Below are 15,850 nucleotides of genomic sequence, written 5' to 3'. Positions count from 1 at the left end.
ACACCGTGGGGCTGCTGAGAGACAGGGCTCCCACGGAAGAGGCTCTGCTGCATGGGTTGCTTCTGCAGAATACACAGACACCTTCGCTGGGGACAGCATGGTGACACGTGGCAGCACTGCCCTCCAACCCCGGAGCAGAGCACGCTACAGGGCTGGGGCACTGCAGCTGCACCCCATGCCCACTGTGCAAACGCTGCTGCAAAGGGATGGAGAATTTTCCCAGTCCAAGTCCTCCTGCAGGGATTTTATTGCTTCATCCCCAGGAAGGGTCACCGGCCTTGGAGTAAGGAAGAGATGCTGCACAGCCTGTCCTGCTGCATCCCAGCTCGGCGCTGCTGCTCACACTGCAGGGCAATCAGAGGCCAGAGTCTGTTACACCTCTTTGCACTCCCTCAGTCTGATCTATCGATGGCGTCCCAAGTACAGAGATAGCAACGAAGAAATCACAGTGCTATCTTAATGGCTGGCAGCCCTGGGAAGGGAGAGCCTCAGCGTCTGCATGGGGCTGTGGCCCTGGGTCAGGGCACATGAAAGCAAATGCAGCTCATGCCTGGAGGGAAGAACCACTTCTCCTCACAGCTCTGATGGGTGGATGGCAGCAAGCACAGCATATATATGCATGTGGGTATTTATGAGTACTTGTGTTTTCAGTTTAAACAACGTGTTCCTGCCCCAAGCCATCAGGACCAGACACAGAAAGGCAATACGCCAGCAAAACTTTGTCAAAAAAACCACATTTATTAGCAGATAGAAGCAACCTGCCATTGCTGCTGCCAGACCGAGTTCATAGAAAACCCACACCTGAAGCAACCAGCTCCTCCCAGCACCCAAACGCTGGGGCATACTTGAGGCCAGTGCCCCATTCCTTCAGAGCATCCTCCTGCAGCAGGTGATGGATGCCAGCACCCAGTGGGATGATGCTGGGCATGGGGTTGCTGCCACTCAGCTCTTCACTCTGCACCCAGCACCCTATTTTGCCTTAGTAATCCAGTAATGTGCTCATAGCCTTTAATTAAAAAAAAAAAAAAAATCCTAAAAATGGATTTTTTTTTTATTTTTATTTTTTTTTTTTGAGAAAAATAGAAAAGAGACCCTAAAACCCCAGAAGTTGCAGCTCTTCCCGGCCCTCTGGGTTTCTCTGTTCTCTGGGGAATCACAACCTGGGATCCTCCTCGCTCTGACCTGGGCCACCCGCTCACAGTGCCTGCACCCAAGGCAGCCCCAGGGCTCTGTGCCCCTCCGTGCTGCAGGACAGGGACAAGTGAGTGGCCCCACACTCATCCCACTGCTGCCTGTGGGCTCCCAGCAGCCAGCTCGGTGCCGGCTCAGTGCTCCATGCTCCCGCAGCTCACACTACACCCCACCCTGCTCCTCAGACACAGCGTGGAGTAACTACCCCAAGAGAGCAGGGAGGAAAGCTTTATAAAAACTTAGCCTTATTTTTTTTGTTTGTTTTTTTTTTTTTCTTTTTGGTTTTTTTTTTTTTTTTCTTTTTCCAGTCCTCCTCCCATCAGGGCAGAGCACTCTGCTGCCCTCATCTCCTCCAGGCATCCTCCCTTCCCTCGCTGCCTGCCCAGCACACCTCCACGCTCCCAGCTCCAGCCGCCCTGAGCCTCCTTAACCCACGCCCCTCATTGCACCACGCAGACCCAAGGCCGTTCCCCCGAGCGCCGTGACGAATGTCCCCTCCAGGCAGGGCCCTCTCCTTCACTTCTGCTCTGCTTCATCAGCCACCGCCGTCACCTCGATGGCAGCGGTGTGCTCGGCCGTGGGACCCTCGGAGGGCACGCTGAGCACCGCACCACCACCACCCACATGTGTCACGTTCTGGATGGCAGCACCGAGCCCCGGCAGCGCCAGCAGCTGGAAAGGGCTGAGCACCTTCACAACTGTGCTGCTGTCCTGAGCTGTCGCTGCCGCCGTGCTCAGCACCGTCACGTTGGGAGCGTCCGGGTGGATTTCCACCGCACCGGGGAAGGCGTTGCCAGCAGAGGCCAGTACAGTGTAGCCACCCAGCAGCGGGGAGGCTGGAGAGCTGGCGGCAGGCGGTTGGGATGGGGTTTTACCCAACACTGAGGATGGGAGAGTCGAGACCACTTTGCCCAGAGGCAGGCTGGTGAGTTGGGACATGGGCACGGCCGGGGTGACGGCGATCTGCGCCGGCTGGGACAGCACCTGGGAGGTGATGGCAGCCGGTCCGGAGGTGGCCCGGGTGAGGCGAGGGCGTTTTAAAGGTGTGGGGACAGAGACGGGAGTCAGAGTCATCAGCACGTTGTTGAGGTGCTGTGATTTGTGCTTCAGCTCCTTGGCACGCTTGCGGTGCTCATCACATTGCTGCTCCAGAGCTGCAAGAAGAGTGAGGTCAGCGCGCATCGAGCATCCCCACGGCTCCAGCATGGGCCTCACAAGTACCAGTTTAACACCAAACCTGCTGCTTTACACAATAACAACCCAATGCTGTTGGGTAACTGCAGGAGCGTACCTGCCAGATCCCGTGTGTACTGCTCTCTGGAGCGATCCATCTGGCACTTGTGGCTGGCCAGGACTTTCTTGACCAGGTCCAGCATCCTGAAGTTCTGCACCACATTGTTGAGTAGGACAGCATCTTAAAGGAAGAGAAGAGACAGGTCTTTGAGGAACAAAAAATTCCAAGTGGTTTGGTAAAAAGCTATCTGAAAGCAAAGGTGTTCAACTTTGGCTGGTGAGACAGCCAAAGCCTGTGTGAGGGTAACACAAGGAGCTGGGCAGGAGGAGAAGTTGTGAGAAAGTGCAGGAGGTCACTCCTGGATAAGCAGCACTATCCTACTTAGCAGGGATTGATAAGAAGCCTCCTGGCACAGCAGCTGCTTGCTGCATCATTATTCCAATGGCCTAAATTTCTTCCAGCTTCAGAGACAAATGCTTGCCCAGCATCCTGAAGGCAGCAGGGGAAACCCGGGGCCCAGAGAACCTGAAGGAATTGTGGCAACTTGCAGCCCCTGCTCAGAGCTGCCCTCCTGCACCGGCACCAATGAGAACAGGGCCGTCTGCACGCATTTATGATAAGCTACAAGTGCAGAAACAAGTTTCCTTTCTATTTCGTTTCTGACTGTAACAAGTCTGAGTCACAACAGCTCCCAGGGGACACCCTCAGCCCAGTGCCTGCTGTCAGCTGCTCACCTCCCAGCTGCAAGGGGGGGTCCTGTGCCCGCTGCTGCAAACCCCGCATGGTGTCCAGCAGCTCCTGGTGGAACTCCTGGATGACATCATCCAGGAGACCTGCGTCCCTCAGGCCTCGCCAGAACGCAAAGGTGTCATCTGGAGGAAGAGAAAGGGAGGCCTTCAGATCCTTCAGAGGTGGAAGTGGGGTTTTCGTGGCTCTTAGGAAAAAAGGGGCTGCATATTAACCAGCTTCCAAGCGATCGTGATGTGCTCTCTGCCTGCTGTATAAGGGTGAGGTCCCCCAGGCCTGTGGGTGCACAGCACCCAAAGGGCAGACAGAAGGACAAACCCTATCCTGCTGCAGTACACAGAGCAGCCAGGACATGGTACCAGAGGAGCCCACTCCTCCAGCTCAGGACTCAGCACACAGCTGCAAGGTTGTGACCACAGCACAGCTCTTTCAAGAACCCAACACCCTGAGCCCCACATCTGTTTTCCCAGCTCCAATTACACCAGAGGACCACAGAATTCATGACTTTCCATTAATTTCTCCCCCCCTCCCTACCCCCCCCCACTAGAGCCACACCACACTTACACATTCCAGTACTTCGAAACAATTCCATCCCAAGTCCACGTAGCAGTTAGACAGACAAGCTGGCACCAGGAGGTCTGAACAGGGTACCTCCAGCAATAGGTCCTGGTCTTCATCCTTGACCCCTGACCCCACCACCCCCACTTCTCTCATATCACCCTCAGCCTCCTCCACCCAGATGCAGCCCTACCTCCAATGCTGGTGGTCCAATCGCTGGCATCCTCACATGTTTCTATGGTAATTGTAGCTGGGGATCCGTTCACTGCAACCAATAGCAGAAAAGAAAAAGAAAAAAAAAAAAGAAAACCAAGTCCTGATTTTTTTCTGTATTTTTCACAGGCTGTTTCCAAGGGATGCTCTCCTTGCTACACTGCTGGAACTGCTCCTTTTTGTGGGGTGGGGCCACTTTCACAGGAGCCATGCGGCTGCGCCGTGTGGCCACAGCTGATTTTTCCACTCTGGAGTGCAATACCAAAGGGATTACTTCTGCAACCCTTACACAACACCAAGAGCACTCTCCTCCCATCCCCCTCTGCACACATCCTTATTGCTCAAAGCAGTGCTCTAAGCTTGATTTCCTGGGGTGCCTTCTGGCCAGCTCGCCATCTGCCAGACCCACACACCACAGGGGTCCCAAAGCTTTGCAAGGGATGGCTCCTTCACCACAAAACCTCCGTGGCTTTGTGCTTATTGCAGCATCCCTCAGTAGTGAGCTAATAACCAGGGCCATAATTAACCCGTGCTGGCAGCTCTCTGCCCCACAGATGTGTTCTGGAGTCCTCAGGGGTGTTTCTTCACTCTCAAAAGCAAAAGGAGTTAAGAAAAAATACTCAGAAATAGCTTTCAATATAATAGTTGCCTGTAATTATAGGACAAATTAAATTCAGGGCTAAAGCTATAGAGATGCAACGTCATTTAAATCTAGTTTTATAAACTACATGCACGAGGGCAGATACAGAACCCATTGTATTCCCCAGTTCTCTTTTATCTGCCATCAGACAAAACCAATAAATAATTCAGCCAGGGAGCCTTCAGCGAGAGCCCATTCATTATTCAAGCTGAAGTCAGCTCCCCATGGGGAGAGCACAGGAGGGCTCTGAGCCTGCACTGCTGGGGACCACATCAGCCCTGGGGGCTGTGACCAGCGTGGGACACAACAGCTGAAACAGAGCCCCCATCACACACCCACTGCTGTTTGCTCACTGATCAATTGCTTCAGCTACACAGGACAGGGTGCCAGAAGGGCATTGGTCATGCAGTGTAACAGAGCAACAGGGGGAAGGACTGCCTCTCTGCACTGAGAACATTGCCTAGCGCTGCTATGAGAAATCCTGCAACAGCACAAGGGGGAAAAAACGGAATAAAAGCAAACTGCAAAGCAAAGTACAGTAGAGAGGCAATCATAAGGGACATCGGGTATGCGGCACCAGTTCTGCTTTAATCCTGCAAAGCTCCTGCTACAAAAGTGCCAGGAATTGCTGCACGTACCATCTGTGGAAGCAGGAGTGAGAGGGATGTACTCCGTGGAGGTCTGGCTGCTCAGGGACACCCTGGCACCGGTCAGGTCAATCTTGGTGCTCCGGCACGTGTTGGAGCAGACCTTGGTGTGCTGGTAAAAATCCAACTCCCCCAAGTCCATGATCTTCCTGCAAGAGAGGGAGCAAACACAGGGACATGTCACATGCTCAGCCAGAGGAGCATCTCTTGCCCAGGCAGCACACGGAGCAGCCTGCAGAACATCCCCCAAACACCTCACCATCCCAGGGAGCGGCCCCCTCACCTCCCAGCACCCTGCAGAGAGCAGAAGCCGTGCTCTGCTTCTGCCTTCCTCCAGCACAGTGCCTGCTAGCAGGATGAGGAAGCATGATGAATGCCTGTGGGGTTTGCTGGGCACACCACCATGAGCTGGAGAGGCGGAGACAAAGGTCTGAGCATCCCTTGCCAAGTTCTCCCCTCCTTACAAACAGCGTTCACTAAGAGTTGCTTAAAGCAGCAACCACAGCCTGCTTGATGCTGGTCACTTATTGAAAAGACTTATTGAAATGTCCACTTCTTGACAGCAGGGAAACCTTCAGGGTAGGACATGGTGGACAATCCATTCATTCCCTAAGCAACGTGACCTGCAGCCTTCTCTGTTAGCAAACACTGGGGGGGGGGCTGGTATTCTAACTCCAAAAACAGTGTGGAGTGGAGCAGAGGTGCTGTGGCCAAATTTCATGCAGTGATGGGGACTTGATGGTACCACTGAAACTGATAAGCCACCTTGTTTTTCTAAGCCAGCAGAAGTTTTAGAGTAAACTTTACAAAACAAAGGTATGTTTGACTAAAGCTACTCAAGCTCCACTTGAAAGAAAGAAAACAGTGTAAAATGACTTAAAAGAGAAGGAATTCTGGGAAAGATGCCATCATAGACAAGCTGGGAGGACACCACTGGCTCCTGGGATCAGCCAGTGGGCTGAGCCTCTCTCCCCCCCCAAGAGGGAGGCAAATGGGGTGAGATTCACATACTTTGCTTCTGACCACACACGCTCTGCACATCCCAGAGCCCACGGCCCTGCCACGCTGTGCCAGCAGTGAGATGAGGGATGCCCAAGGATGCTCTGAATAGGTTCGGCAAAACACAGCCGTGTAGGAACAGAAAGAAGAAGGGAGAGCATGTGCCTACAGCAGGCTGATGGCTTTCAAGGGAAATTTTCCTCAAGAGCTAAAACGAGGAGGAAGGACTGAAAAAGAAAAGAAAAAAATAACCAATTCTCACGGAAGAATCTCACCCGGCCTTCCTCTTTTTTTCACAGCTGCACATACAGACTCATGTGTGAAAGAAGAAATTGGGAAAGCCAAAGCCAAGTGAACTTCTGGCATCCTCCCGCAGCCTGCGAGCTCCCCATCACACATCCCTCACACACGTTATTTCCCCAAGGACCCACCCTGCCCAGCACAAACCTGTTATGCAGAACCTACGCAGAGCAAAAGCTGCTTAGGAGTACAAGACTCATGCATCAAAGCAGAAGGATCCTGGCAGATGCAATGTCACCCTGTGAAAGGATGAGGAAAGCATGGCAATCCCCAGGGAGCGAGGTGCTGCCTACAGGCAGGGATGTGGGTGTTACTGAACATGTCTCAGGCTGGTATTCAAGAACACAGAAGAATTTAATTGCTATAGTTGAGGCCAGAGAAGTTACATGTTTACAAAAATAAGCTTTGAATAAGCCCTTGGGAAAATAAGAAAACCAACAAACTGACCTAAAGCAGCATAATGCAATGGGAGTGTTAGCTCATGAGCAGACCACGCTTTGTGGCTCAAACAGAACTGCACACAACACAGCCCAACCCCCGGGCACTAAAGTGCTCACTTAGGACCTCATGGGAAAGCAGAAGGATTCAAGTGCTAAAACTTATGGGGTTTTGCTGCCCCAAATTATTCCCTGTCCACAAGGACACGCAAAGCCTTCAGGTGTGCAACATTTGGGGCCAGCATTCAGCAGCACATCAGTGCCCTCTGCGACACAAAAACCGTGTAGAAGGTCTGTCCCACCCCAGCAAGAAGAAATCCCATCTGCTGCCATGCAGACTGACCGGAGCATGATCCCATTCATCCGGATCGCCCGTTTCCAGTCCTTCAGAGTGGACTTTCCTGCCAGGTGCACAAACTCCTTGGGGCTGATGAGGTGTCCGTCGAACTGCAGGAGAAGTGCAGCGTCAGTGTGGTGAGCAATGAGAAACACTGCCCCCTGGAGATGATGACACCAGGCAAGCCTGGGCAGCTCAGGCCAGGGCTCAACACGTTTAAATGAAGTATCAGCATTGGAGATGGCTGGCAAGCACCCCACACCTTTCAGAAAACTGTGTTTGGAGCACCTCTAGCTCAGAGCTGAAGACATGCAGCTGGCAGCTGCTTGGCAAACCTGGGGTAGAAGCAGCACAGAGCTGTTTGCTGAACGCCCAACTTGCTCGCTTGCCCTGCACAGCAAAGCACCCAGGGCTGATGCAGGTGATCCTGAGCAGCAGTGCACAGCTCACTGCCCCAGCTTCTGCAGTGCTGCATGGGGCTGCACGGCCTCCACGGGCTCCCCAGCACAGCCCTGCAGCCTTGTGCACACAGCCCTGCGTAAGCGAGGAAGGAGAAGCCTGCCTGGCCTCTGACCTCCTGCTACCAAGCACAGACACTGTTATCAGTGAAACCTCTGACCCCTCTTGGAGCACACCTGCTTGCACAGAAAACCAGTTGCAGGGAGTTGGCGTTGCGGTACCAGGAGCCTGTTCTGCCCCTTTCTTTATTGCCCTACACGCCCAGCCGGATCTGACCCCACGAACTGAGCTAAAAGCAACCTCCAGAGACAGGCAGAACTCAAAGCAGTGCTTTATGGGAAGCCTTAGCAAAGATTTTCCACCTCCAGGTCTCCTCTCCGTGCACACGTGAACTGATGTTAAGGTGAGCATGTTTACTCACAGTTAGTGCATAAAGAACTGCTGCACGGGCTTCAGTGCAAAGAGAATGCTGATTTTAGGCAGCAGCAAAAGCAATTATCTGCACTGGGAGCTGTCCTCTTTGTAAAAGACCATGTTTCCTCTGAAGGAAAAGGAACATTCTTTGCAAAGCTCTCATGTGGCAACATGTCCACATGAAGATGAAGCCAGGCTCTCCTCCCACATCCACGCAGGTTTTAACCAGAAGCCCTCCAGGACACAGCAGACACTGCTCAGCATGTTCCCTACCTGAACTTCTCAACAAATCCTCAAACTCAGACAGCAGAAGAGCCCAAACTCCTCCAACTCTGCAGTGAAGCAGTGAAATGGGGAAAGCATCTTTCCAGCCAGGTCTACTCAGATGGAGCAAGACAAGTAGCAGGCACCACACCCAAAACTTTTTCCCTCTCCTACCATGATGTGGTTCTGACTCAAAAAAAGCTCACTGAGTCACCAAACCCCAGGCATAGCACGCAGGATGATGTGGACACAGGGAACTCTGGTCCTTCCCAGCCAGGAGCAGAAGCAGAACAGCACCATGGCCCCACACCCACCTGCACACACTTCACATTGATCCCGGGGCACACGAACTTCCTCCAGATGAGGTTGGCTTTGCTGTCCCCACAGGTGATGGGGTACACGATCTCTGCCTCCAAGCTGTCGTCGTCTTCAGCCATCTTCACTTCTCACAGGGAACGGAGCAGGGGATGGAGCAGAGAGAAACGTGAGCTGCAGTTCCCAACACAGTGCTGAAGGTCAGGATCAGCACAAGTAAGTAACACGCAAGGGACATGGGTGGGAATAGGGTTTTGTGGTCACAATTCACTTGCATGTGGCACCCAAATTGCTCAGGTGAAATAGCACAGAAACATCCACATAAATCCTCCCACAGCTGAATGCGTGAAACCTGAGAAATCAGCAGCCAGGGCTGCAAATCCAATTCTTGATAACCACGTAAGGAACGGTGGTGTTATGATGACTATACATTCTCAAACTGTGGGTGAAGGCAACTTTTTAAGGCGCTCCCAGCTCCCTTACTCTCCAAATTCACTTTCGTTTGAAACCAAAGCTGCTGGAAAGCCAACATCACATCCGTCCGTGGCAAAAAGCCAAGAGCTGCCAAGATCACAGGGACACAACCCGCACCAGGAGAGGGCAGCAGCGCTCCAGCCAGCAGCAGCAGCAGCACCCAGCCCTCCCCAAACGCATCCCTGATGCAGAACAGCATCCCCCATGCTGGGCCCCCCAGACAGCACTTCTGATGGCAGAGAGGGATGCAGGAGCACCCCCAGCCCTGCCAGGCAGCAGTAGGCTCCCCCCTCCCCGGCTTTCAGCAGCCCCCAAGGAGCTGAGCCCCATCAGCTGCAGCTCAGACCTACCTAGCACTGCTTCCTTCAGGTGTGTGGATGCTGTGAAGGCGGCAGCGGCCGCAGCAGCTGCGTTTTCTGTCTCCAGAGTGTCCTCATTTATGTCACTGCTGGCAAGAGAGAGAAATGCAAAATGAAGCTGTGTGGAATTGCTGTCTCTGGTGAGATGTTCAGAGAAGACTTTGCTTCAGAAGTCATTCCTACTATATTTTTCCACAAAATCTGACTCTTCTCCCTGCAGCCGTGGTGGGTACGAAGGAAGGGGATGCAGAGATGCTGCTGATACAGCTGGGCTCTGGGTCAGACTCTCTCTTAGGAGCCTCTGTCAAATTCCCCTAAGGAATTCCCTGGAAACAACACACACACAGTGCACCAGCTACACACACAGGGGACCTCAGAGTGGCACAAAGTCAACAGATCCGGGAACAGAGAAAACAACACAAGCTACAGACTCCCCTGTTTCCCCCTCTTACAGCCCCAGATACATACAACACTAACATAACACTAATTAACTGATGAAGACAAAGAAGACCACTTTCTTCCCTACACCAGAGCCCTCAGACCTCTCCAGGAGCTTTGCTGATGGGTCCACACATCTGCATCTCTCCTGGGCACCCAGCTCTGATGGGGATCAGGCTCAGCCCAAGATCTGCTTCTCATTGCCCAAAGGCTTTAGGATACATATTGGGGTGGTTTTGGCTCTGCTTTCTCCCATCCCATTCTGGAGGACTGCAGCAGGAGGAGCTGAAGCGTCCCCATCAGTTGCCATGACAATGCTGGGATGCAGCTGTCATGTCCCTGGGAGGACACACAGAGCAAGTGGGAGAAGGGAGTGCTGGCAAAGCCCTGTGCCTGCCTCTGCCTCCTCTGGGAGCTTGGGAAAGAAAAGCCTCCACCAAAAGACTGCAGCAGAAATACAGGCAGCACATCAGAGCATGGGAACACAGACCTCTCCCAAGCACAGACGAAAGAAAAGCCTCCTGCTGATTGCTACCATTTCTGTTTTCGTCTGCTTTTTTTCAGGCAATATTAAAATGCAGGAGCTAATTAAGCTCTTAAGCCTCTGCTTATATATTTATTTTTTTTAAACTGCAAAACCACAGCCAAAAGAGCAGCAGAAAGATGCACTGAGTCCAAAGAGCCACTCCTGCTGCCCTGGGGCTTTGCAGCAGTGTAAAACAAAGAGCTCAGAGCTTCCTCCACAGACCAGCTACAACTGAGGAGCCTCCACCATGCCAGGGAAGGAGAGGATCCCAGCAGATGCACAAGCCCTGGGTCCATGCCCTTCCCACAGCAATGCTCCAGTATGGGAGTCCAGAAGCAGAGGTTTGAGATGCTTCAAAAAGCCCTGCAGGGGTCTGTCTGCTCTGATGGAGGGGCAAGGAGAGGTTTCCAAAGAAAAATAGGAGGTGAAGAAAAGAATGAAAGGGAACCAAGCCAGTCAAGGCAGTCCCTGCCATGGCTCATGTTCCAGACCTCACAGCCAGATGAAAAGCAGCCCCTGCTCAGCATCCAAACACCACAGCTCCCATTCCATGTCAGCTGTGGCTCAGTGAATTGTGCTGACCAGAACCAGCACCACAGATGGAGCTGAGCCTGCTCAGATTTTACTCTAGTTGCAGCACAGTTGCTGTTTTGTGCTCTAAAAAATGAAACATGATGCCCTTCCCCAGAGCACAGAAATAGCAGGACGTACTGGAGCAGGACAGAAATGTTTTGGAGAGCAACAAGTAGCTGCTTGCTGCCTGCTTTGTGGGAGCATGAGAACGCCTGAGGTGGGTAAAGCTACCCAAAGCCAGCACCAGATGTGAGTTGGGGGCTTCTCCTGCCAAAATGGACTTGGAGCACTGATTCATGCTGGGCACAGAGCAGAAAAGATGGAAGAGAAAAGAAGCCAACAGTCCACGTGTTCCTGAGCTGTATCCAAACAGGGCTCACTTCAACAGGTGGGACAGGAATGGGGTGCAGAGTGCTGCAGATGTCACCCAGGTTCACTCTGCTTTTGGATCAGTGCTGCCCCATCCAGCACTTCATTGATAAGCCCAACCCCAAAGCACAAGTTCTGCTGCACCGTGCCCAGCAGCTGTGCAAGAATATCCTCTGCCTGGAGCTTAGTGGATCGCTGTGAAAGAAACAGTGAAAAAGCACTGATTTAGCTACAGATGTGTCCACATCCATCCCACCAGGTCCCTTCTGCTCTTACCCATGCTGGGACAGATTGGTGGTGACCAGTACTGTCTTCACCTCCTCCACCCCACTGCCATCCACTGCCGTGTCCGGCGTCGTCACCACCACCACCTCCTCCATGTGCACACTGACGTCCGGCGTGGCCATGGGAGCAGTGCTCTGCAGGGACACAGCACGGAGAGTGACTGCTCTGCTCCCAGCAGTGCCAAAAAGGGGACACAGCAGGACAGGGGTGAGTTAGACAGGTTTAGGGGGATGTCAGGGGAAAATTCTTTACAGAGAGAGTGGTTGAGGTGCTGGAACAGCTGCCCAGAGAGGTTGTGGATGCCCCATCCCTGGAGGTGTTCAAGGTCAGGTTGGATGGGGCCCTGGGCAGCCTGGTCTAGCATTAAATGTGGAGGTTGGTGGCCCTGCATGTGGCAGGGGGGTTGGAGATTCATGATCCTTGAGGTCCCTTCCAACCCAGGCCATTCTGTGATCCTGTGATGCTTCCGAGAGACCCTGGTGAGGACACATCTCCACAGAACCAGCGGCACCTCCAGATGCTGTCATCTTCATTGTGCCCCGTGGGCAGGGACCTCATAGTGAGCAACCCCAGCCAAGTGCAGGCAGGGAAAGCTGTGTCCTTGCACGCTGCCATTGCACAGCACTCCTGGCACCCAGCTCTGAGCCACTCAATGCAATAGGAGACCTTCAGTCCCCATCCAAAGGCACCACAGTGCTCCCAGGGCTATGAGCTGCAACACGAGCAAGATAAGCACAGCTGCTCCCCCCCCTCGTTAAGCCACTTCCCATTAACAGCTTGCTCTTACAGTGTTTTCATTGCATGGGAAAGAAACGAAGTTAATTGTTGCAGCAACAACGCACGAGGCTGACCGGGCAGCAGCAGCACGAGAAGCTGAGGCTTTGCTCCATTCCCTCCTTGCAAGGACGCAGCACAGCTCTGTAACTGCTGACCGCTGTAGGATTTCAGCTGACCTCTCCCTGCCCCCCCACGCTCCTTTTTGGGGTGAACCCCCACATCACCACGGGCACATAGCTCCCACCAAGCAAAGCACCATCCACACCGCCAACTTCAGCGACCCAATGCAGCGTTGGCAAAGACTCGGGGGGGGGGGTGGTAGTGGGGGGGGAACGGGGGGAAAAAAGGATAGCACTGCACCGCCGGGGGGGCTTGGGGGAGAGGGGGGAGTTAGGGGGGCTGGCAGAGAGGCGCTGTGTGGAGGAGGGAAGCAGCAAGGGGGGCAATGCACGTAGAAGGGTGTAGGGGGTTATGGGGGGCTGCGCCTAAAGGGGGTGAAGGGGGGCGCAGGGGGGCGTAGAGACGACGGCACGAGGGGCTGGGGGGGCACGGAGAGGGGCTGCGCGCTCCCGAAGGCGGCTCCAGGAGGAGGGGGGGGCGCGTGGGCGCGCTCCCGTCGGAGGGAGGGGGAAGAGGAGGAGGAGGGATGGGGGTGAGGGGGGGCCGGCCGGGCGCTGCCGCCGCGTCTCCCGCCGCCGCCGTAACGTCCTGACGCTCCGCAGGGACCCGGCCGGACGCGGCGTGCGGCGCGAGGCCCCGCGGTAGGCCCGAGCCCGGCGCTTACCTCGGGCCGAAGCCCCGCGGCCCCGCTCGGTGCGGCTCCGGGGGCTGCGGCGGAGGCCGAGCCGGACCGGGTGCGGGCCGGCCGGGTGCGGGGCCGGGCGCTGGGTTGGGGGCTGCGGGGCTCCGCCGCGCGCGCGGCTCTCGGGCCCCCCCCGCCCCGGCTCGCGGCGCGCAGGCGCACGGCCACAGCTCGGCTCTCGGGACTTATTTGGCGCGGCGCCGCGGCTCGACCTGCCTGCGAAATAAGTGGCGGAGCGGCGCAGTGCGCATGCGCGGCTGGGGGCAGCCGGGGGCACGGCGCGCGCCGCCGCCTGCAGGGTGCGTCGCGCATCGGGAGCGCGCTGCGGCGTGCATCGGCTTTGCTGCTTTGTAGCTTTGCAGCTTTGCGTGTTTCTCCCTGCTCCTTTCCCGGCCTTGCATGTCCATTCCGGCCTGCTATGTGTTTCTTCCCTCTCCCTCTCCGTGTTTTTCCTCGTCCCACGTGTGTTCCCCCCCCGCATGCATTGCCATGCACCGTGCACCCTTCTCAGGCCTCGTGCGCGCCCCCGGGCCCTGCGTGACCCGCAGTCTGCCCAGACTCCTGCATGCACACGCTGTGGGTGCTGCCATTGCTCCCAAATGCAGCCAGCCACATGCATGCTCCCCAGCACAGGGCACGGTGTGCATAGGGAGTATATGCAGCTGAGCCGAGTGCAGTGGGGTGCTGGGCATATCTACCTTCCTCCCTCCCTGTTGGTGCACGTGCATGCACTTCCATGCATTCGTTCCATTTAGGAGTGCAGAGCAGTGCTTATGCATGGATTTTCCACCCAGTGCGGCCAGCAGGGCAGGGAGGTGGTCCTGCCCCTCTGCTCTGTGCTGTGAGACATCACCTGGAGCACTGCGTCCACGAGAGGATTCTTCAGCACAGGAGAGACATGGATCTGTTGGAACACACCTAAAGGAGGGCCACAAAAGTGCTCCAAGGGATGGAACGCCTCCATACGAGGACAGGTTGAGAGAGATGAGGCTGTGCAGTGTGGAGAGCAGAGGGCTGCAGGGAGACCTGAGAGCAGCCTTTCCAAATCCAAAGGAGCTGCAGACAGACTCTTTAGCAGAGTCTGTGTGATAGGACAAGGGGAAATGGCTTCAAACTGAAAGAGGGGATACTTATACTGGATACAAGGAGAAAGTACTCCATGCAGGGCATGCAGTGCTTCAGGTGTCACCTGTGAGCTCCTGGTGCCAAGGCTGTGCCCAGCTGCAGGCAGCTGCTTTCCAGTCCTCATTCCCCTGATGCTCACAGCCCTGCAAGAGCTGTGCTGCGCTGCTCCACCACTGACCCTGAGGTCTGAAGAGAGACGTTTTCTGAGGACTGTTCCACTGTTTTTATCAGCAGTGCATTGTCAAACTGGAGATAGAAATGTGTGCTTTGCACGTGGAGGAGACAGCGGTCTGTGGGAGTGCTTTGTGCAGCTCAGGACACCTCTCCTATGGGTGTCATCTCCCCAGTGGGTGTCAGAGTCTCACAGACTCATAGGTTGGCTTGGCACCATCTCATTCTGATGCTATGGGCAGGGCTGCCACCCATATGATTTATTTTGCTCAAAGACCACTGGATCACCAGTAGTGGCAACTCACCCACCAGACATCACAAAACCCTTTGCATGGAAGCCTCCCTCTGCCATCATCCCCTGTGGTGGCCAATGGCAGAGGTGCAATAAAGAGTGGGTGTGTAATCTGTGATCTCCTGGGAAGCAAAATCTCCCTTTTGCTGCAAGCTCAGCTGGGGCCGAGGGCTCTGCCTTACAGGCACTCGGTCTCTGTTTTACACAGGACAGATCACCATGTTGTTACAGGACCCCATGCCGGGAGCTGCAGGTAGAGAACCTCCGAGCACTGAGCTGCACTGCGTTCCCAGTTGGGCTCTTATCTTCCAAACTGCCAGGGTCACACTGCAAATATAGAATTGCTGTAAGAGGGGATGGTGGCATCCTGTGCACGTGGGAAGAGCCCCAGCACTGCTCCTGCAGAGATATGGACAGGGCCCCAAAACATGAGGCAGTCCCTAAGGATGCTGCTGTGGGAATGTTCCTATAGGGCCAGAGAGGCTGGGGGTGGGGAGCACTGCCCATTCTGGTGAAGGACCACTAAGGCAGCAGTGCAGATTCCTCAGGACAGCAACTGAGGGAATAACAAAGGGCACTGATCCGAATGGTGCAGCATTGGGGATGTTTTGGGAGCATCTCACTCCGGGGCTTTGTTGGGATGCTGCCCCAGGGTGGGGGTAGGGAGGGCTGTGCTGCTTTTAGGAAACATTACACAGGAGGTGGAGGAGGTGGGGAGGGAATGTTGAAAAGAAAAGAAGCTCAGACATTTTCCAGAACTGGATTTATTGTATTTGCAATCATCTCATAACGTTTTGCTCGTCCTCTGTTACGCCACTGCATGCCCTCACCTCTAAGTGAAGGGCTCGGGGTGATACCTGCATTTGAGCATTGTATTACTTTCTTTTCCTCTGAGAACGGTGAT

General features: G+C 54.7%; 1 protein-coding gene across 4 annotated transcripts; it reads right to left on the bottom strand.

The window, feature by feature from the left end:
* Positions 1 to 718: 718 nt before the first annotated feature.
* On the bottom strand, positions 719 to 13,512 carry GMEB2 (glucocorticoid modulatory element binding protein 2). 4 transcript variants are annotated; one of them, XM_085241204.1, is made up of 10 exons: positions 13,341 to 13,512; positions 11,771 to 11,913; positions 9,580 to 9,674; positions 8,755 to 8,882; positions 7,310 to 7,413; positions 5,222 to 5,379; positions 3,924 to 3,995; positions 3,160 to 3,297; positions 2,483 to 2,605; positions 719 to 2,345 (listed from the first exon to the last, which is right to left on the bottom strand). In XM_085241204.1, exons 2-10 carry the CDS (start codon positions 11,899 to 11,901, stop codon positions 1,708 to 1,710), a joined length of 1,587 nt encoding a protein of 528 aa, XP_085097330.1. In that variant the 5' UTR covers positions 11,902 to 11,913; positions 13,341 to 13,512; the 3' UTR covers positions 719 to 1,707. The 4 variants fall into 4 exon arrangements, with proteins under 4 accessions (XP_085097330.1, XP_085097329.1, XP_085097331.1 ...); XM_085241203.1 differs by having other exon boundaries at positions 9,580 to 9,677; positions 13,341 to 13,511; XM_085241205.1 differs by lacking the exons at positions 11,771 to 11,913; positions 13,341 to 13,512 and having other exon boundaries at positions 8,755 to 8,877; positions 9,580 to 9,677.
* Positions 13,513 to 15,850: the final 2,338 nt, after the last annotated feature.

Source organism: Meleagris gallopavo, chromosome 22 (genome assembly GCF_905368555.1).
Source record: "Meleagris gallopavo chromosome 22, MGAL_WU_HG_1.1, whole genome shotgun sequence".
Taxonomy (NCBI): Eukaryota; Metazoa; Chordata; class Aves; order Galliformes; family Phasianidae; genus Meleagris; species Meleagris gallopavo.
Note: the sequence above shows the minus strand (reverse complement) of the source record. Positions and strands in the feature narration are given on the sequence as shown.

Excerpts from the sequence above, each read along its gene's own strand:
- GMEB2 (XM_085241203.1), bottom strand. The coding sequence starts at position 11,901 with ATGGCCACGCCGGACGTCAGTGTGCACATGGAGGAGGTGGTGGTGGTG. Across the intron at positions 8,883-9,579 it reads CCTGAAGGAAGCAGTGCTAG|TGAAGATGGCTGAAGACGAC; the intron begins GTAGGTCTGAGC and ends CCCTGTGAGAAG. Across the intron at positions 2,346-2,482 it reads GTACACACGGGATCTGGCAG|CTCTGGAGCAGCAATGTGAT; the intron begins GTACGCTCCTGC and ends CTCTTCTTGCAG.